The sequence below is a fragment of the Mauremys mutica genome, chromosome 8, assembly GCF_020497125.1.
Source record: "Mauremys mutica isolate MM-2020 ecotype Southern chromosome 8, ASM2049712v1, whole genome shotgun sequence".
Taxonomy (NCBI): Eukaryota; Metazoa; Chordata; order Testudines; family Geoemydidae; genus Mauremys; species Mauremys mutica.
Window position 1 is genome coordinate 24,778,250 of NC_059079.1, and position 18,169 is coordinate 24,796,418.

The 18,169-nt window shown below is 42.0% G+C and overlaps 1 protein-coding gene across 3 annotated transcripts in view; it reads left to right on the forward strand.

The window, feature by feature from the left end:
* Window positions 1-9,499, forward strand: part of GIPC2 (GIPC PDZ domain containing family member 2) — a 59,676-nt gene extending 50,177 nt beyond the window's left edge. For all 3 annotated transcript variants that reach the window (XM_045028999.1, XM_045028997.1, XM_045028998.1), the window contains exon 6: window positions 7,760-9,499. In XM_045028999.1, the coding sequence (XP_044884934.1) occupies window positions 7,760-7,911 (152 nt within the window). In that variant the 3' untranslated portion in view covers window positions 7,912-9,499. The remainder of the gene's footprint in view (window positions 1-7,759) is intronic.
* Window positions 9,500-18,169: the final 8,670 nt, after the last annotated feature.

Sequence of the window (18,169 nt, forward strand, 5' to 3'; positions counted from 1 at the left end):
GTGACATTTGCCTTTTTTACAATGGTATCACGCTGTTGACTCATTCCGTTTGTGATCCACTATAACCCAAGATTTTTTTTCTGCAGTATTATTACCTTGCCAATTATTCCCCATTTTGTATTTGTGCATATGATTTTTTCCCCTCATAAGTGTAGTACTTTGTGTCTCTATCTCCTTCTCACATAATAGTGTCTCATTAACATCTTATCAGCAAAATCTCTACCCTCTTTAGTATCCCTGCTGCTAAAACCCTTCTCTGTACCTGGTCATCTCTGTCCTTGACTTTTGTATCTTTCTTTGCAGCCTCCCTGATTCTCACCTGCTCTCCCACCAATCTATCCAACATGACTGCGAAAGCCCTTTTCCTTTCCAACTGTTCACTCTCCTTTATTGACTTCACTTGCTTTCTGTCTATCCCCCCATTAAACTGCCTTTTCCCAGGAATCTTTGTTGTCCTCTTGTGTTCTTGTGTTTTTTGTCTTGTATATTCTATGCTGTAAGTTATTTGGAGTAGGGGATGTCTTTTCTGAGTACTGCAAACCCTGGGTATGTTTGATACAATATGACTGTTAGTTAATTATGAGGAAGAATAACAGGCATTTTGTGGGAAAGAAAAGAGCAAGTGTGTCTAAAAACAGAATCTATGTGGTTTCTGTTCCTCTCTTTGGTAGGTTGTGGCCCAGTTAAAATTGGCACCTGATTAAAAAGAAACAATAAAGAAACGGGTTTCTAGGGATTCTTTTAAATATTTTTGATGGTTTTAGACATGTAGACAAAACCAAGGGATTCTAACCACCTGCAAAAGGCAGGGATGCACTTGAAATGTATTGTCTGGAATGTCTCATTGGTATTAGAAAAGGGAATTATTTCTCTCTCTCTCTCTCTCTACTCTTTTTTTTTAATTAAAGGCACAGGCCAGAACCACATAATGCTTGGATATTTTTGATGTGGGCAAATCACAGTGCATTATTCCCTGCTGAATAAAACTAGTTGATTCTGTTCAGACTCTTAAAGTACTTTTATTAAGCTGGACTTAGGTTGGTTTACAGGGTAGGACTTAGGTGGCAATAAAGCCTCCAAACAGTTAAGTGTGCAGTAAGTGCTAGCCTGGTGCTGTCTAGGAGTGAAAGTGCATAAAAGGTTGAATGAGAATGGCAGGCCGATCGGAAGACTCATAGCACATCAGAAGTATTATATGGTGTCAAAAGTGAAACTCAAAGGAAACTTCACCTCAGATGTTAAGTGTGAATGGGACAAAATCAGAAAATAGGAAAAAGTGGGTAAAACATCAGAGTAGCTATGTGTCTATATATTCTAGCAGAGGTCACTATAGTTGACTTTTCAATAGACTTCCATTCTAACAGCCTGTTTTCAATCACTTATTATAACTTATTGAAACTCATGGTTTGGGCTGATATTTCCCAGGCTTGGCTTTTGCCTCAAGGTGACTTGTTTAGCAAAGTTTGAGGAAAAATGTCTCAGCCTTTTGAGTGTGAGGAGAATGGGGAATAAGCACACTTTCCCCCTTAGAATAAAATCCTTCCAACCTTGTACTGTGCAGCTATTATAAGAAGCAGTTGGGGTAAAAAGAGGAAACTGACACTGTCTGTGAACCAATAAGATTTACTTAAATAATTGACATGGAAATAGCTCTCCCTGACAAGTGCCTTTTTAATGTTTTGACAAACACTGGCTTGATTTGCTGTTTCAGTTATCCATGGAAAATTGCACTCTGTAAACATCAGTACATACTTCATGGAGTTTTCTCACTAGGACGTAAAGGACCTATCTAAAGAAAACTGTAGAAGCAGCAAAGAATCCTGTGGCACCTTATAGACTAACAGAAGTTTTGCAGCATGAGCTTTCGTGGGTGAATACCCACTTCTTCGGATGCAAGCAGTGGAAATTTCCAGGGACAGGTGTGTATATATAAGCAAGCAAGAAGCAAGCTAGAGATAACGAGGTTAGATCAATCAGGGAGGATGGGGCCCTGTTCCAGCAGCTGAGGTGTGAAAACCAAGGGAGGAGAAACTGGTTTTTCTCCTGACATTATAATCAAAGAGGCTGATAAAGGAGGTGCTGTTGTCATCATGAACAGGTCTGACTACCAAAAGGAGGCCGCCAGACAACTCTCCAATACCAAATTTTACAGGCTACTTCCTTCAGATCCCACTGAGGAATACACTAAGAAACTGCACCATCTACTCAGGACACTCCCTACACTAGCACCGGAACAAATCAACGTACCCTTAGAACCCCGACCAAGGTTATTCTATCTACTACCCAAGATCCACAAACCCGGAAATCCTGGACGCCCCATCATCTCTGGCATTGGAACTCTCACTGAAGGACTGTCTGGATATGTGGACTCTCTACTCAGACCCTATGTTACCAGCACTCCCAGCTATCTCCGTGACACCACTGATTTCCTGAGGAAACTACAATGCATTGGTGACCTTCCAGAAAACACCATCCTAGCCACCATGGATGTAGAGGCTCTCTACACAAACATCCCACACACTGATGGAATACAAGCTATCAGGAACAGTATCCCTCATGATGCCACAGCACAACTGGTTGCTGAGCTCTGTGCCTTTATCCTCACACACAACTATTTCAAATTTAATGACAATATATATCTCCAGATCAGTGGCACCGCTATGGGCACCCGCATGGCCCCACAATATGCCAATATTTTTATGGCCGACCTGGAACAACGCTTCCTCAGCTCCCGTCCACTCACGCCCCTTCTCTACCTACGCTACATTGATGACATCTTCATCATCTGGACCCATGGGAAGGAGAGTCAGGAAAAATTCCACCATGATTTCAACAGCTTCCACCCCTCCATCAACCTCAGCCTGGACCTATCTACACGGGAGGTCCACTTCCTAGACACCACGGTGCAAATAAGTGGTGGTCACATTAACACAAACCCTATAAACCGAAAACCTACCGACCGCTATGCCTACCTTCATGCCTCCAGCTTCCATCCCGGGCACACCACAAGATCCATTGTCTACAGCCAAGCACTGAGGTACAACCGTATCTGCTCTAATCCCGCAGACAGAGACCAACACCTAGAAAATCTCCACCAAGCATTCTCAAGACTACAGTACCCACACGAGGAAATAAGGAAACAGATCAACAGAGCCAGATGTGTACCCAGAAACCTCCTTCTGCAAGACAAACCCAAGAAAGAAACCAACAGGACTCCACTGGCCATCACATACAGTCCCCAGCTCAAACCCCTCCAACGCATCATCAGGGATCTACAACCCATCCTGGACAATGATCCCACACTTTCACAGGCCTTGGGTGGCAGGCCAGTCCTCGCCCACAGACAACCTGCCAACCTGAGGCATATTCTCACCAACAACTGCACACCGCACCATAGTAACTCTAGCTCAGGAACCAACCCATGCAACAAACCTCGATGCCAACTCTGCCCACATATCTACACCAGCAACACCATCACAGGACCTAACCAGATCAGCCACACCATCACCGGTTCATTCACCTGCACGTCCACCAATGTAATATATGCCATCATATGCCAGCAATGCCCCTCTGCTATGTACATTGGCCAAACTGGACAGTCTCTAAGGAAAAGGATAAATGGACACAAATCAGACATTAGGAATGGCAATATACAAAAACCTGTAGGAGAACACTTCAACCTCCCTGGCCACACAATAGCAGATTTTTAAGGTGGCCATCCTACAACAAAAAAACTTTAGGACCAGACTTCAAAGAGAAACTGCTGAGCTCCAGTTCATCTGCAAATTTAACACCATCAGTTTAGGACTAAACAAAGACTGTGAATGGCTTGCCAATTACAGAACCAGTTTCTCCTCCCTTGGTTTTCACACCTCAGCTGCTGGAACAGGGCCCCATCCTCCCTGATTGATCTAACCTCGTTATCTCTAGCTTGCTTCTTGCTTGCTTATATATACACACCTGTCCCTGGAAATTTCCACTGCTTGCATCCGAAGAAGTGGGTATTCACCCACGAAAGCTCATGCTGCAAAACTTCTGTTAGTCTATAAGGTGCCACAGGATTCTTTGCTGCTTCTACAGAACCAGACTAACACGGCTACCCCTCTGATACTAAAGAAAACTATATACTGTGAGTGCACACATGGCTAAATTAGTCTCACAGTGAAAATGTAATGAAAGTACTCAGTGTTTGAGGAGCCCTTGTTTTATTTACTGCTAAGGTGTGCAGGGAATGAGGCAGGACTGAGCCTCACACATGCAAGAACCTTAGTGGGACTTGAGAAAATCAAGAAGGATTTGGTCCCACATCTTGCACTACCATTTAATATAACATAGTAAGGTAATTCAGCTCTACTGACACTAGAGGTCAGCCCCAAGCTATTGTGAAAGTAACACACCTACTACTAAAGTTATGATCATTCCTCTCAGAAATTTCAGATTTCATAATATCAGATGTATCTGAGCAGAAGAATTTGCTTTAATGAGAATAGTACATGTAATATACCACAGGGGGAACTGAAATGATCATTACCATTGAGGAAGCACTTTTATTACAACCTCCTGTTCTGAAAAATCTCACTGACTGGGCTGACATTTCTCGTGGGTGTTTCAGCTCTATGGTCATTTTTAAAAAAAAGTTTAGTTAAACCTCTAATTAGATATTTTTGAGATGCTATTTCTGCTCTTAGAATAACTCATTTGTTTTAATTGCACTTAGCAGCAATGTTTTGGTTTGTTCCCTCTTCCCCATGGAACCATGCAGTTTAAATAGGGTTAATAACCCCTGGGAGGTTGGGGGGAATCTCAGCTAGCGCTGTGAAAATCTCAGCAATTTCAGTTCGCCAGGACTTATGCAAGGTTCCTTGGCTTCGATTTCCAGATTCTGTGTTTGAGTTTCATGTTTGAATGCACATTCAAACTCAAAGTAAAATTCAGTCAAAACTACGGATTCAATGATTTTGAAGTTTACTCATAACTTGTCACATCTTCACATAAGTCAGCTCTGGTTTGCCAAAACTTCATAAACATCAGTGAATTTGGGAGGAGTTTCACGTTAAGAAAACTTGAAACCAGGAGAAGCTCACATGGTTTTGATCAGACAGATTTACAGGCTCCAGTCCTGACTCAGAGGTAGAGATCCTCTGCTAGTGGTTTTATGCTTCTGATACCTTGGTCAGACACTGTTGCATACGTTGTTTTACATCCCTCTAAGTGGAAAGTTTATAGGGGTTTTCAAATCCTTCCAAATGTAACAATAGTATTTTCTCTGTGGTGCTTGGGAAAACAGTGACTTGAGTATTGGATGGATCACAAAGTTTTAGTTAATATCAGCTGGCAATTTAAGAAAAAGACATGAGCCAGTAAAAGCAGAAGTGTTTTTGAATTGATTTGATTCTAGGCTGTAATATTCTCCATTGTTGTGAATATGCCGTGAGGCTGTGGCATCTACACAAATATCTCAGTGAGCAAGCTGCATTCAAAGGCCACGTCCTTGGCTGAGCTGAGACTGCTTTGCATAGCTTTGCAAGCACCCAGCATCCCTAAAATTATCTCAGCCATCCACTGAAGGATTTTCCCTGACTAAGGGGTCCTTCGCTGCATAGGACTGCTCTTGTGGCTCCTGTGCTGACACCCCTTTATCATCCTTGCAGCTGGTGCAGGCAGCATGGCCAAGGCATCCCTGGGCCTTGCCAATCTCCAACTGCTGTAACAGGTCCTTGAGGATATTGGTAGCGGGCCGGGCATAAAGTTAGAGCAGCCTTCTCTAATTGATCCTGGGTTCTAGACCAGTGCCCAGATGGTCCAGGATTGGGAGGGTACAAAGGACACCTTTGTGTCCCTCCCTCCTGAACTCTACCGATTACTCCTTGGCAGAAGCCGAGGACTGGGTCCAAAACAATTACCATAAATGTATCCATTTCCAATCTGAAATCTGTAACTCAATCACAGTTTCTCATGCTCTGCTGTTTTGTGGAAGTAAATGCTGGCCCACATACACATACAGGGTTAATGCTGCTCTATTAGCAGAGCTTCAGCAGTCTGCTCTGTGCCCTAGCAACCTTGTGTACTAGATGTCCTAGTTGTCTTAGATTACAATACAGTGCCTTTAAAGGGATGCATCATTCTATCCTTCTTCCAAGGCTTTACAAATACACTAGGGCCTAATGCACATTTTTCTATAGTTTTGTTCTCATATCTGCCTTAATAGCACTATAGCTGTTTCAGTACAGCAGATCTTCCTTACTGATCTTGCCATAGCGTAATTCCAAAGGCTGTTTGTCTTCCTTTACTCTAAAATGATGTTAGAGACCTGCTTTTCAAAATTTCTAATGACAAAGAAGATTTTTTTCCCTCACTGGATCTTCATTTGCACCTGAAATCTTTCCATGTTTAATATCTTTTTACTATTCCCTTTTGTAAATTGATTAAGTTTATCCTATACATTCTTGAGGGTTTTTTTTCCAAGCACTTTGTAGCTGTTTTGAAAGTCTTTATTCTGCTTTGTGTGGCAGAAGCCCTCTGGTATCTTCTCTTTGGCTTGCAATTTTCTTATAATCAATTTTTGTGTATTCATCTTTCAAATGAGAATATTTCAGATAATGCAGAGAGTTCCCTGTAGAGCTCAAAGCACTTTACAAACAAGGTAAGTATCATTATCTCCATTTTATGTGTGGGGAAACTAAGGCACAGAGAGGTGACATGACTTATCCAAGGTCACCCAGAAGGCTGTTGGCCCAGTAGGGAAAGAACTTAGGTTTCTTGAGCCCCAGTCTAAGATCCTATCCACTGGGCCACACTACATCTCTGTCTCCTTCTGTATCCATTGCTTGGCCAACCTGGAGTGCTCTGCTCTCTGTTTTCTGCCTTTTACATAGCAGAGAGATTTACTTTTTCCTGTCCAGGGTTTGAATTTTTTCAGCCTAGAAAAGATACAGTGTTTTCAGTGTTTTTTTTTTCTTGTCATATTTACAATGTCTTTTCAAATGCTGGGCAAGCTGAGTATGCTCCTGATTGGGGTCTGATTCACCTTGACTTCTGCAAGTGTTTGGAAATCAGTCTGTCTTCAGTTGCATGCCTGTTGTGTACAGGTTGTACACTGCTCTCTAGGCTCAGGTCCTATGAATTCTCCACTTCCACAGATCATCCAGTGTCCAACAGTGTGGCCATTTTAAGCTCTGGCTTGCTAAGAGCTGTTCTATGAAGCCCAGTTGATTAAACATGTTGCATATTTGCATCTTGATCTCACAATTAAAATAACTGAATTTATGATAAGTAGTTGGCGTCACAATCTGGCATAAAAATTCTGACGTCCTGGAATAGACATTGTTATGAAGTGTTGTGCCACATTTTATCTGGTTCTTTAGCTCCAGACCTGGATTTACTTTCACAAGACACTACAGTTAGAAGTAAGGGTACTGAGTCTGTGCTGAGCAATGAGAAATAAACCAGAACTAAACCGAACAAGATCAGGAAAAATTTGTCCCTAGGAATCCAGCCATGCTTTCCCACAAAGCAGAGCACTAGTGATTAAGGGGGAGATTTAGGAGCATGAATCCTGTTGACTCTCTTTTGGGACTTGTGCTCCTAAATCTTGTTAGATGCATTTTAAAATCTCCCCTAAGCAGACTTTTCTCAGTGTTTAAAATATATTCTTTTGAAATGTTACAATGAGCATCTCATTTAACTGTAATTTTCTTTATAATCTTTCTTTATATCTGTGTTTATGGGCTGGTCGTTTTTGTTTTTGTTTGTTTTTAAGCTGCAACAATGGTAGAAGCAGGAAGAGACAAGAACAATCCAGATGAATTTGCTGTTGCACTTGATGAAGCTCTTGGAGACTTTGCATTTCCAGATGAGTTTGTTTTTGATGTATGGGGAGCCATAGGTGATGCTAAACAAGGACGATTGTAATGAGAAATGTACAATTTATTAATCGCTGTTTGAAGATAAAATTGCTTTTAAACAATTATAGGATCAGAATTTCAATTTATTAATATGAATGATGGGCTGATGCTGTATATATTTGAAATATTCCTTTTGCAAAGTAGTATTTTCTGGATACGTGTTTTGAAAAATCTTGTATAGCGTCCAGGTGTGCTGAAAACGACACATTTAAAAACAAATATTTAATCTACTTTTATAAATTAGTATATGGAACAGTTCCACGGTATCTGTTTAGTATACCATTGATCCGGTATTTTTTTCTCTCACATGTGCAGTATATTAAAAGTATTTTGCAGCTCTCTGAAGTGATATTAGACATATATTATAAAGAGCTAGGGGTATTTTATCTTTTTTAAAGAAAAGCTTTATAAAACTTGATAATATGAAAAAGTACTCAGATGTGCTATAACTCAATAATCCTCTGTTCCCTTCTGTACACTTTGCTATACATCTAACCCCTTCTTACTGTTGTGTATGAAGGAGTGCTCTTCCTTACAGAAAGTTGGGAAGAGGCTACTTTTTGTATAGGGGTGAGGTTCAAAAAAAGCTTCCCCTCAACAACCCCCGAGGCTTCATTTGAGATCTGAGACCCTTTGGATGGAAATGATTTATTTTAATTTGGTGTGTAATATAAGATGCCTAAGTACTACCGTGGTGGGTCTATTAGAAATGCATAGGACAGATTATATATCAGTCTCTGTCTGCCATATTGCTGCATCAAAGTCTTCTGGACAACAAAAGAACACACAAAAGCCAGCCGCACCTACTTACTCGCACACATACGTAATGGCAGGGATCTGGCATTGAATGCTATGGCATATGACAACTCATGTGCTTATTAGAGTTAAGCATGTGCTTGAGTGCTTTGCTGAATCAATATCTTAGTTTCTACTGTTGTTTGTGTGGCTTTTGCATGAAACATGGGAGAGAGAGAAAAATTTAAAAACAAGAAAATGTGATTTGTAAAACCATAAAAAAAGTGGCAGCATGGATGCAAAGGCCAGGCTTAGAACCTCAAATTACTTCTAACTCATCTCTTTTAAATTGATTAGATTTCAAGTTGTCAGTGTCCTTTTAGAAAACCATGTTGTACATAAACACGTTTCTTTATCTCTTTTTATATATCAGTAATAAAACCTATGATTATTAAAGGGGAAAGAACTTTTTAAAAAAAAACCCATTTTATCTAGATTTACTCCCGTGTTTACTGTTTGTGTTCAATCCATTTCACTTTTGTTTATAATCAGTTTCATATTCAGGTTTTCAGTATTGCAATGTTTGGATTTTAAACAAGGCAGAAGGATCCTTTCAAGTGTTTTTTCATTAGGTTTGGTTTTGTTTTCTGTTTGTTTTAAATTGTGGAAATATGTTGATCTTGGAATTTATAAAAGCTTGTTTTACATAATTTAAACATGGGCCAAATGATGGGTGAGAAGATCCCTTTACAACAAAACCGAAGAAAAAAGTGGGACCTTATCTGTGCAAGTGCTGTAGCTTTTCAGTGCTCTTTGATATGTGAACAAGCATATACAATAAATACTATTCCAAAAATAAAGTTTTCTAAATTTCTGTCTAGTTGCTGTTGTTTTCCCCTGTGAACAGTCAGCAGAAAAAGTTTTTCATTATCTTCCTGTGGCTGATTGAAATGGATGTAACAAGTGCTCACACATTTCATGCTAATTAAATGTTTCTAAAAATATGACACTTACAAAATGGCACAGCCTGTACTAGAACCTGAAAGGTGCCGTTTTGGGAACTGACTCATAGCTCTTGGTTGCTAAAGAGGTTGCTGAAGTAATGAAAATGGTATACTTGGTGTCCACGGAAATGGACACAGCTGCTTAACTAAGAAGACACACTTATTGGCTGCATTTTATAAAAATGGTATCTTGTGTTCAGTATCTCAATAACATATACAATATAGGTAGCATAAATATCTGACTTAGTAGTTTGTTTCCATTTTTCATCCATACATCAATGTGACATCAAATGAAAATTGAGATACCTTATTATCTTGCAAAAACATCTAAAAATGGGGGTAGGTAATTATTTTTCATGACTCTGTACTGATGGAGTTGGTAAAATAATGTGCCCTGACCAATGTGCTGTGCTGTACTAAATGATGAGAGGATTTCTTTAATTTCCTTTGAGAAGAATTGCATGAGTGCAATAAGTCTCAGTTCTTTTCAGAGGATGGACAATATAAGAATCTTCAAAGTTCATTTATAAATATCCTTTTAATTTAATACAGATACTGACTTGAGCAGAACTCTGGGCATCTACTCAGGGGTTTAGGGGCCTGAAGTGTCTTTGCATGCATGTGTGTTGAGGTGGCATTTGCTGGTGATCTGCAGAGAGCTGCCAGGTTACATGTTGCAGGCTCCTCCTCCTCACTTTCCAGCTTTCTATTGCACCAAAAATGGTGTAAAATGCATACTTCATATAAACAATTGTTTGATTTGCTATGATTGGATGTTAAATGGAACGTGAGTGGTCCATAATATCTCTCCTTTAAGATGTGGTTCACATTATGGAAACAAAGTTAGAACCCCTGATTTAACTGAGTGAGTCAAAAGGTAATTCACAAATTAAAAGCTAGAATTGCTCAAGATAGTTAAGCCCCAGGCAGACTGCGAAGAGCTACAAAAGGATCTCTCAAAACTGGGTGACTGGGAAACAAAATGACAGATGAAATTCAATGTTGATAAATGCAAAGTAATGCACATTGGAAAACATAATCCAAATTATACATACAAAATGATGGGGTCTAGATTAGCTGTTACCACTCAAGAAAGAGATTTTTGGAGTCTTTGTGGATAGTTCTCTGAAAACATCCATTCAATGTGCAGCGGCAGTCAAAAAAGTGAACAGAATGTTGGGGATCATTAAGAAAGGGATAGATAATAAGACTGAAAATATCATGTTGCCTCTATATAAATCCATGGCAAGCCCACATCTTGAATACTGCATGCAGATGTAGTCGCTCCATCTAAAAAAAGATATATTGGAATTGGAAAAGGTTCAGAAAAGGGCAACAAAAATGATTAGGCATATGGAAAGGCTGCCACATGAGGAGAGATTAATAAGACTGGGACTTTTCAGTTTAGAAAAGAGATGACTAAGGCAGGATATGATATAGGTCTATAAAATCATGACTGGTGTGGAGAAAGTAAATTAGGAAGTGTTATTTACTCCTCATAACACAAGAGCTAGGGGTCACCAAATGAAATTAATAGGCAGCAGGTTTAAAACAAACATAAGGAAGTATTTTTTCACACAATGCACAGTCAATCTGTGGAACTCCTTGCCAGAGGATGTTGTGAAGGCCAAATCTATAACAGAGTTAAAAAAAGAACTAAAGTTCCTGGAGGATAGGTCCATCAATGGATATTAGCCAGGATGGACAGGGATCATGTCCCTAACCTCTGTTTGCCAGAAGCTGGGAATGGGTAACAGGGGGTGGATCACTTGCAGAGCCGGCTCCAGCGTTTTTGCCGCCCCAAGTGGCAGGGAAAAAAAAAAGCCGCGATTGGCGGCACTTCAGCGGCAGCTCTACTGCCGCCACTTCATTCTTCGGCAGCAGCTCTACCGCCGCTGCTTCATTCTTCTGCGGCAATTCGGCGGCAGGTCCTTCCCTCCGAGAGGGACCGAGGGACCCACCGCTGAATTGCCGCCGAAGACCCAGACGTGCTGCCCCTTTGCGTTGGCCGCCCCAAGCACCTGCTTGCTGCGCTGGTGCCTGGAGCTGGCCCTGATCACTTGATGATTACCTGTTCTGTTCATTCCCTCTGGGGAACCTGGCATTGGGCACTGTTGGAAGACAGGATACTGGGCTAGATGGACCTTTGGTCTGACCCAGTATGCCTGTTCTTATGTTCTCTTACAGGTGTAATTCTAACAGGAAGAATTCCAAAGCAACACACTAACTGCTATGGGGTTCCAACCTGCTCCCATTGAAGCTGATGGACTGACCTTACAGTGTGCAAAACGCAGCAGACAAGGAATATCTTACACTTTTAAGGGAATGACTATTGTGATTTATGGCTGGACTTACTGCGGTACCTTTAGTACTCCAGATGTCATTTCAAAGACAGAGTTGGTGATTTTATAGGATTCATTATAGTGTAATTATGCAGGAGTTTGAGGATTTATAATTAGAGTCGTGGACAAAATCTTGAGAGAGTAGGCTATGCCTTCTGAAAAATATGAAATAAGATACACAGCTGCCTTAGGAACTGAAAGTAAATAAAAAGGATAATGAATAATCCCACCCACCACTTCTTAAAATCTACACACACAAGAGCCGTCCTCCCTGACTCAAACCATCAAGGATGAATGAATTGTGACAGAATACTAGGAATTTGGTTACATCAGTGATCCCACATTCAGCATCACATAGCACCTGCAAGTTGGTGGACTGATGTATCCTTTATAACACACACACACACACAAATTTCATTATCAGGTGGTGCTCAAGCAGCTATCTGTATAGTCAGTACTTCTAAGGGCAGATGTAAAATGAACAAATCAAATCTGAAAGTTGCACCTAGATTTGCTTCCTGGTCTGAATATTGCATACACCTCTAATTCTATGCATCACCTTCTACATCATATTGCATGCTCACTTGTTTTAGATATGCATATATCACAAAGGCTTTGAAAAACTAGTCCCTCATGCCTTAAATGGAAATATTGATCTTAAAGCCAACTCATGAGAGTAATTTCATAAAGGTGAAGCTGATAGACAAGACTCTAAAAACAAAGGGGAAAAATAACAGCAGTGAAAGTAAACATTGTAAACAAATTAAAATCCTAGAACATTTAATTATTTCAAATAAGCCTATGATTAAAAATATAATTTTTTTAATTGTAAGATGCTTGCTCTAATTATTTTAGGCTTTTGCTTGATTTCAAATTACATGCAATTTTGAATGGTAACAGCCCTAAATTTGAATTTTTATTCCAAGAAGCTCTGAATAATGTAGCAAAGAGTTTGGCCTTTGACGCCAATGGCATCAGAATTTCACCCCGAATATCAGCAATAATGATAAATATTTTTGTCCTAAATCTTTGATCGGTTAGCATACATCCTGCAATACTAAACTGTCCTTGGAGTAGAATGAGAGAGACAAGGTGGGTGAGATAATATCTTTTATTGGACCAAAGGCAGTTGATGAAAGAGACAAGTGTTCAAGCTCCACAGAGAAGAGCTTTGTGGAGTTTGAAAGCTTGTCCCTTGTCCAACAGAAGTTTGTCCAGCAAACAATACTTCCTCACCCACTTTGGAACTAGGATATGAGAGATACAACATGGTTACACCACCATCCAACTTGGAGTGGGGTGGTGAACAGCTGGATTCCACTCTGTGTCCGTCCAACGTGCAGTAAACTCAGTTAAAGGGAAGACTAGATTAAGACAACACAACTGTAGAAAAGGTAGCTCAATTTAATATATGCACTCTCAACTTGGGTTTAAACTAAACCCAGAAATGGAGCCATGCAATGAACTGGAGAAACCTCCTCAAGTGCTTTTAAGCTGCTTTCTGTCCTACTTTTGTTGTGCATGCTCAGAAGTGGATTTTGAAACATTGCCTTATGGTTAGATTACCTGCTTAACTTGAATCCTTAACTATGCTAGTAGTACTGGGCTAGTATTTTTCCAAGAAGAATCCACCAGCAATTTTTGTAGCCGATGCATGAATTTGGCTTTTCAAATGATTTTTTCCAAGAACTAATTCAGATTTGGAGTCATCGTAAAGTTAATATGGTACTGCCTATTATTATTAGGCGGAAGAAAAGCAGAAAGAGGAGGATAAAACAGCTTCTCTGTTTTTCTATTTGGTGTATCTTTGTTCACTGAAAGAAAAATACAGCTATGCTATATGTGCTGTTTCTGGCACACTGTATTAATTAATTCAGCATTAGTTGATATACAAATAGCAGTATAAAATCTAGACATGTCAGGCTTGTAGGTATAATGCAGATCCTCGTCAAGTGCATAGATTTAATTTTTTAAATTGTGTTCTGAGAGAGTGTGCCATCTGCTATAGCCATGGATTTGCACAATATTTTGGATTGATGCTAGCTATACTTTGGTCTAATTTGCAGTCAGTGCTGACCCTACAAACTACCAATGATGTCTGACTTTACAGATAAAGTTTTGAAAAATTTTGCTTAAGATTTCAGAACTTTATGTCAACAATGTAATTAAATAGTACGGCTGGTGGAGGATGGAAATTCTGTTTCACGAAGGATTTTGAAATCTGGCTTAATTCCAAGTCAGAACAAACCCTAAAATTTTCAATATTCTCTACAAATGAAAAATTAAAAAAAAACATTTTGGATCAATCAAAATGTTTTGTTTCAGCAAAACCAAAATGTTTCACCACATTCAGGGCATTTCCCAGACCAAGGAAGATACTTTGGTGATGATTGCAGGGTGATACAAGAAACAGGGCTGGAAGGCAGAAGAGGGCCTGGGGATGGGGAGAAGCTGGTGTAGGAACCCTAGGTGAGGCATCTGCCAGAAACCCCAGAGAGAAGAAATGTGTAGTTCGGAGGAGTCTGGGAGTGGAAGTGCACTGAGCATATGGGGGGTGGGTGGGAGAGTGCACATGTGGCAGAGGTGTTGGGGTGGAGAAGGGAGAGAGAAGAGGAAGGAGCACAAGGGTTGTGGAGAGATTCCATTGAACTCAACTGCACTTAGGCATGTCCTTAAAGTAAAAAACATTACTTAAGTGCTCAGTGCTGTCCTGAGCAGGATTGGACTTAGGCACATGCTTAACAGGTTTCCTGATTGAGGTCTGAGTTTGTCACGCAGCATGCAGAATGCAGGAGCTGATGGCAGGGGGAACCACAATAGAGCAAATGAGGAAAGTCAGCTGCTGCTTCTGGAGATTTGTTCCTGTATCACTGCACTAATAAGAGAGAAACAACTGCTACTGGTCCACCTGACATGCCTTCTTTCTCTCCCCTCGCCTTCTCTACTGCAAACACACCTACCATATTATACATGGGTGCTGGGGGTGCTGCCGCACCTCCTGCTTGAAATGGTTTCCATATACAGAGTCTATAGTTTGGTTGAATGGCCCAGCACCCCATCTATACAAAATGTTCCAACACCCCTGACCATATAAACTGGCTGGGGGTATAAGTGAATGACTAGAAATGGCAGGCAGTGTAAGACTGGCTGGATTCCTTTACTGCTAATCTCTACACTTTCAGTAATTTAGGTTTTTGAAAATATGACTTTTTTTTTAAAAGGTGCTTCTTTATTTGCAATTATTTTTTTTGGCTCCATGGGTTGAGAGGAGCAGGTTTTTTTTTTAACTTTAAGCAAACCACAACCTCTTCCATTTATCTAGTGTTTCCTACTCGTTAGTCACTACTCCCCATTTGTATATCAGGGTGAAATTTTCATGGAGTCAGAGAGGGAGTAACCAGGAGAGTTTTATGTACGGTAACTCCTCACTTAACGTTGTAGTTATGTTCCTGAAAAATGCAACTTTAAGTGAAACGATGTTAAGCAAATCCAATTTCCCCATAAGAATGAATGGGGGTGGGGGAATTAGGTTCCAGGGGATTTTTTTTTTGCCTTACCCCACACAGGCACAGCCCACTGGCACTGCAGACAATGAGGCAGGCAAGGCGGCTGAAGGTGCTGTAGGCTAGGAGAAGCACGTTGTGCAGCAGCAGTGGCAGCTTCCCCTACTCTGCAAGCACCAGGGGCAGAGGACTCAACCCTCAGCCTGCCCACTCCCTCCCTTCCCCCAAGTCCCTACCCTTAACCTGCCTCTTCTCCCGCCCTTCTCCCCCTTTACTCCACACGCCGCATCCTCGCTCCTCCCCCCTCCCTCCCCTGCCTCCTGCCTGTGGCAATCAGCTGGCTTGCAGTGTTCAGGAGGCAGGAGGGAGTGGAGAGGAGGGAGGACTCGGCATGCAGGCTCCCCCTCCCTCCCCTGCCTCCTGCCCACAGCAATCAGCTGGCTTGCGGCGTTCAGGAGGCAGGGGATGGAGGAGGAGCCTGCATGCCGAGTCCTCCCTCCTCCCCCCTGAACGCCACAAGCCAGCTGATTGCCGCAGGCAGGAGGCGGGGGGAGGAGGAGGAAGGCGCTGATCCGTGGGGTCTGCCGGCGGACGGGAGGCGCTGTGCAGGAGGGGGCGTAGAGGAGCTGATGGGGGGCTGCCAGCTGTGGACAAAGCAGGCAGCCAAACAATGTTATAGCAAAGCATTGCACAACTTTAAATGGAGCATGTTCTGTAATTGAGCAGGGACGTAAGATCAAAACAACGTTAAGCGAGAGGATGTTAAGTGGGGAGTTACTGTATTTTAGCTTATTATGACTTGTGTCTGAAATAAATAGTTTTTGCTCTTGATTATTAATTATGCTTTATATTGGTCTTTTTTCTTCTTCCCTACCAATAGGAATGGGTTGTTAAATGTTGTATTCTAAATATTTCTTTGTTGAATGTGAGATATGTCAATGTACCTTCTTACTTTTAAATTTTTCATTAATTTCAGAGAAACATTAATTGCAGAAATATATTGCTGCAGAAGGTTTATGCAGAGGCTAAGAATTTCACCTGCCTGCCAAGAGGGTGGCTGATTAGGTTAATTATTCCTTATTAAGTTCTATTATTTTTTAAATAAAGAAGTGAAATTGTGACTGGTCAGGGAGAGAATGTTTGTTTTGATGGAGTGTACCTTTAATGCTAAACAGATGATTACAGATAGTGTTTACACCCTAACAGATCTCGCAATGATCTGTTAAATGCCATTAAACAGTTGATTACCAGTAGTAGAAGGAGAGTGGTTGGAATACTATTTTGATGAAGCTTTGAACAGGTTAAATAAGGGTGTCTTGTATCACTTTAGATGGAATATATGGGCCCAAAGAGTCAACGGTGTTAACATAACCCAGTCACTGTTCAATGTTATACAGTTTTAAACTAGGTTTGGGGTGGTAATATATATTAAAGATACAGAAAAGAAGAAAAAAACATTTAAAGCATGTGAAATGTAAAGTATTAAATAAGGCTTTCATTTGAACAACCTCTCTTGTTCCCTTTCCCCTTAGCAGAAGAGAGCCTTTAGAAGGGGAAAAAACCCTTCTTTGATATAGGGTTGCCAGGTGTCTGGTTTTTGACTGGAACACCGGGTCGAAAAGGGACTCTGGCAGCTCCAGTCAGCACCAGTGACCGGGCCATTAAAAGTCCAGTTGGCAGTGCAGGCAGGCTCCCTACCCAGCTCCGTGTGGCTCCCAGAAGTGGTGACATGTCCCTACAGCTCCTAGGCATATGGGGGCTCTGCGCGCTGCCCCCGCCCTAAGCACTGGCTCTGCAGCTCCCATTGGCTGGGAACCGCAACCAATGGGAGTTGCGGGGGCGATGCCTGCAGGCAGGAGCAGCGCACGGAGCCAGAGGGATATGCCGGTCTTCCTGGGAGCCGCTTGAGCTAAGTGCTGCCCGCACCACTCACCCCCTCCTGCACTCCAACCCCCTGCCCCAGTCCTGAGCCCCCTTCTGCACTCTGAACCCCTCGGCCCCAGCCTGGAATCCCCTCCTGCACCCTAAATCCCTCATCCCTGGCCCCAGCCCGGAGCCTGAACCCCCAACTGAAGTCCTCACCCCCTACCCCAACCCCTTGCCCCATCCCAGAGCCCCCTCCTGCACTCCAACCCCCTGCCCCAGCCCAGGGCCCCCTCCTTCACTACAACTCCTCAGCCCCAGCCCAGGGCCCCCTTCCACACCCTGAACCCCTCGTTTCTGGCCCCATCACAGAATCTTCACCCCCCAGCCGGAGCCCTCACCCCCTCCTGCACCGCAACCCCCTGCTCCAGCCTGGTGAAAATGAGCAAGTGAGTGAGGGTGGGGTAGAGTGAGTGACAGAGGGAGGAGGGATGGAGTCAGCGGGGCAGGGCCTCAGGAAAGGGGCAGGGCCTCGAGGAAGGGATGGTGCAGGGGGTGGGCAAGGGTGTTTGGTTTTCTGTGATTAGAAAGTTGGCAACCCTAGTTTGGTAGCTAGATAGTATTAAAGATGGTAATAACTGTCCTGTTTGGAGAAAAGAGAAGTTAGTTGAGATAGACTGAAGCTGCTGCTGTTGTTAAAATCTGACCCTCTTTCCTTTCATGCAGTTTCTTTCTCTGATGTTGACTCTCACTTGCTGGCGAAACACAGGCACAGCATGTGGTCTTATCAGCCACTCTGAGGGTATGGCTACACTGGC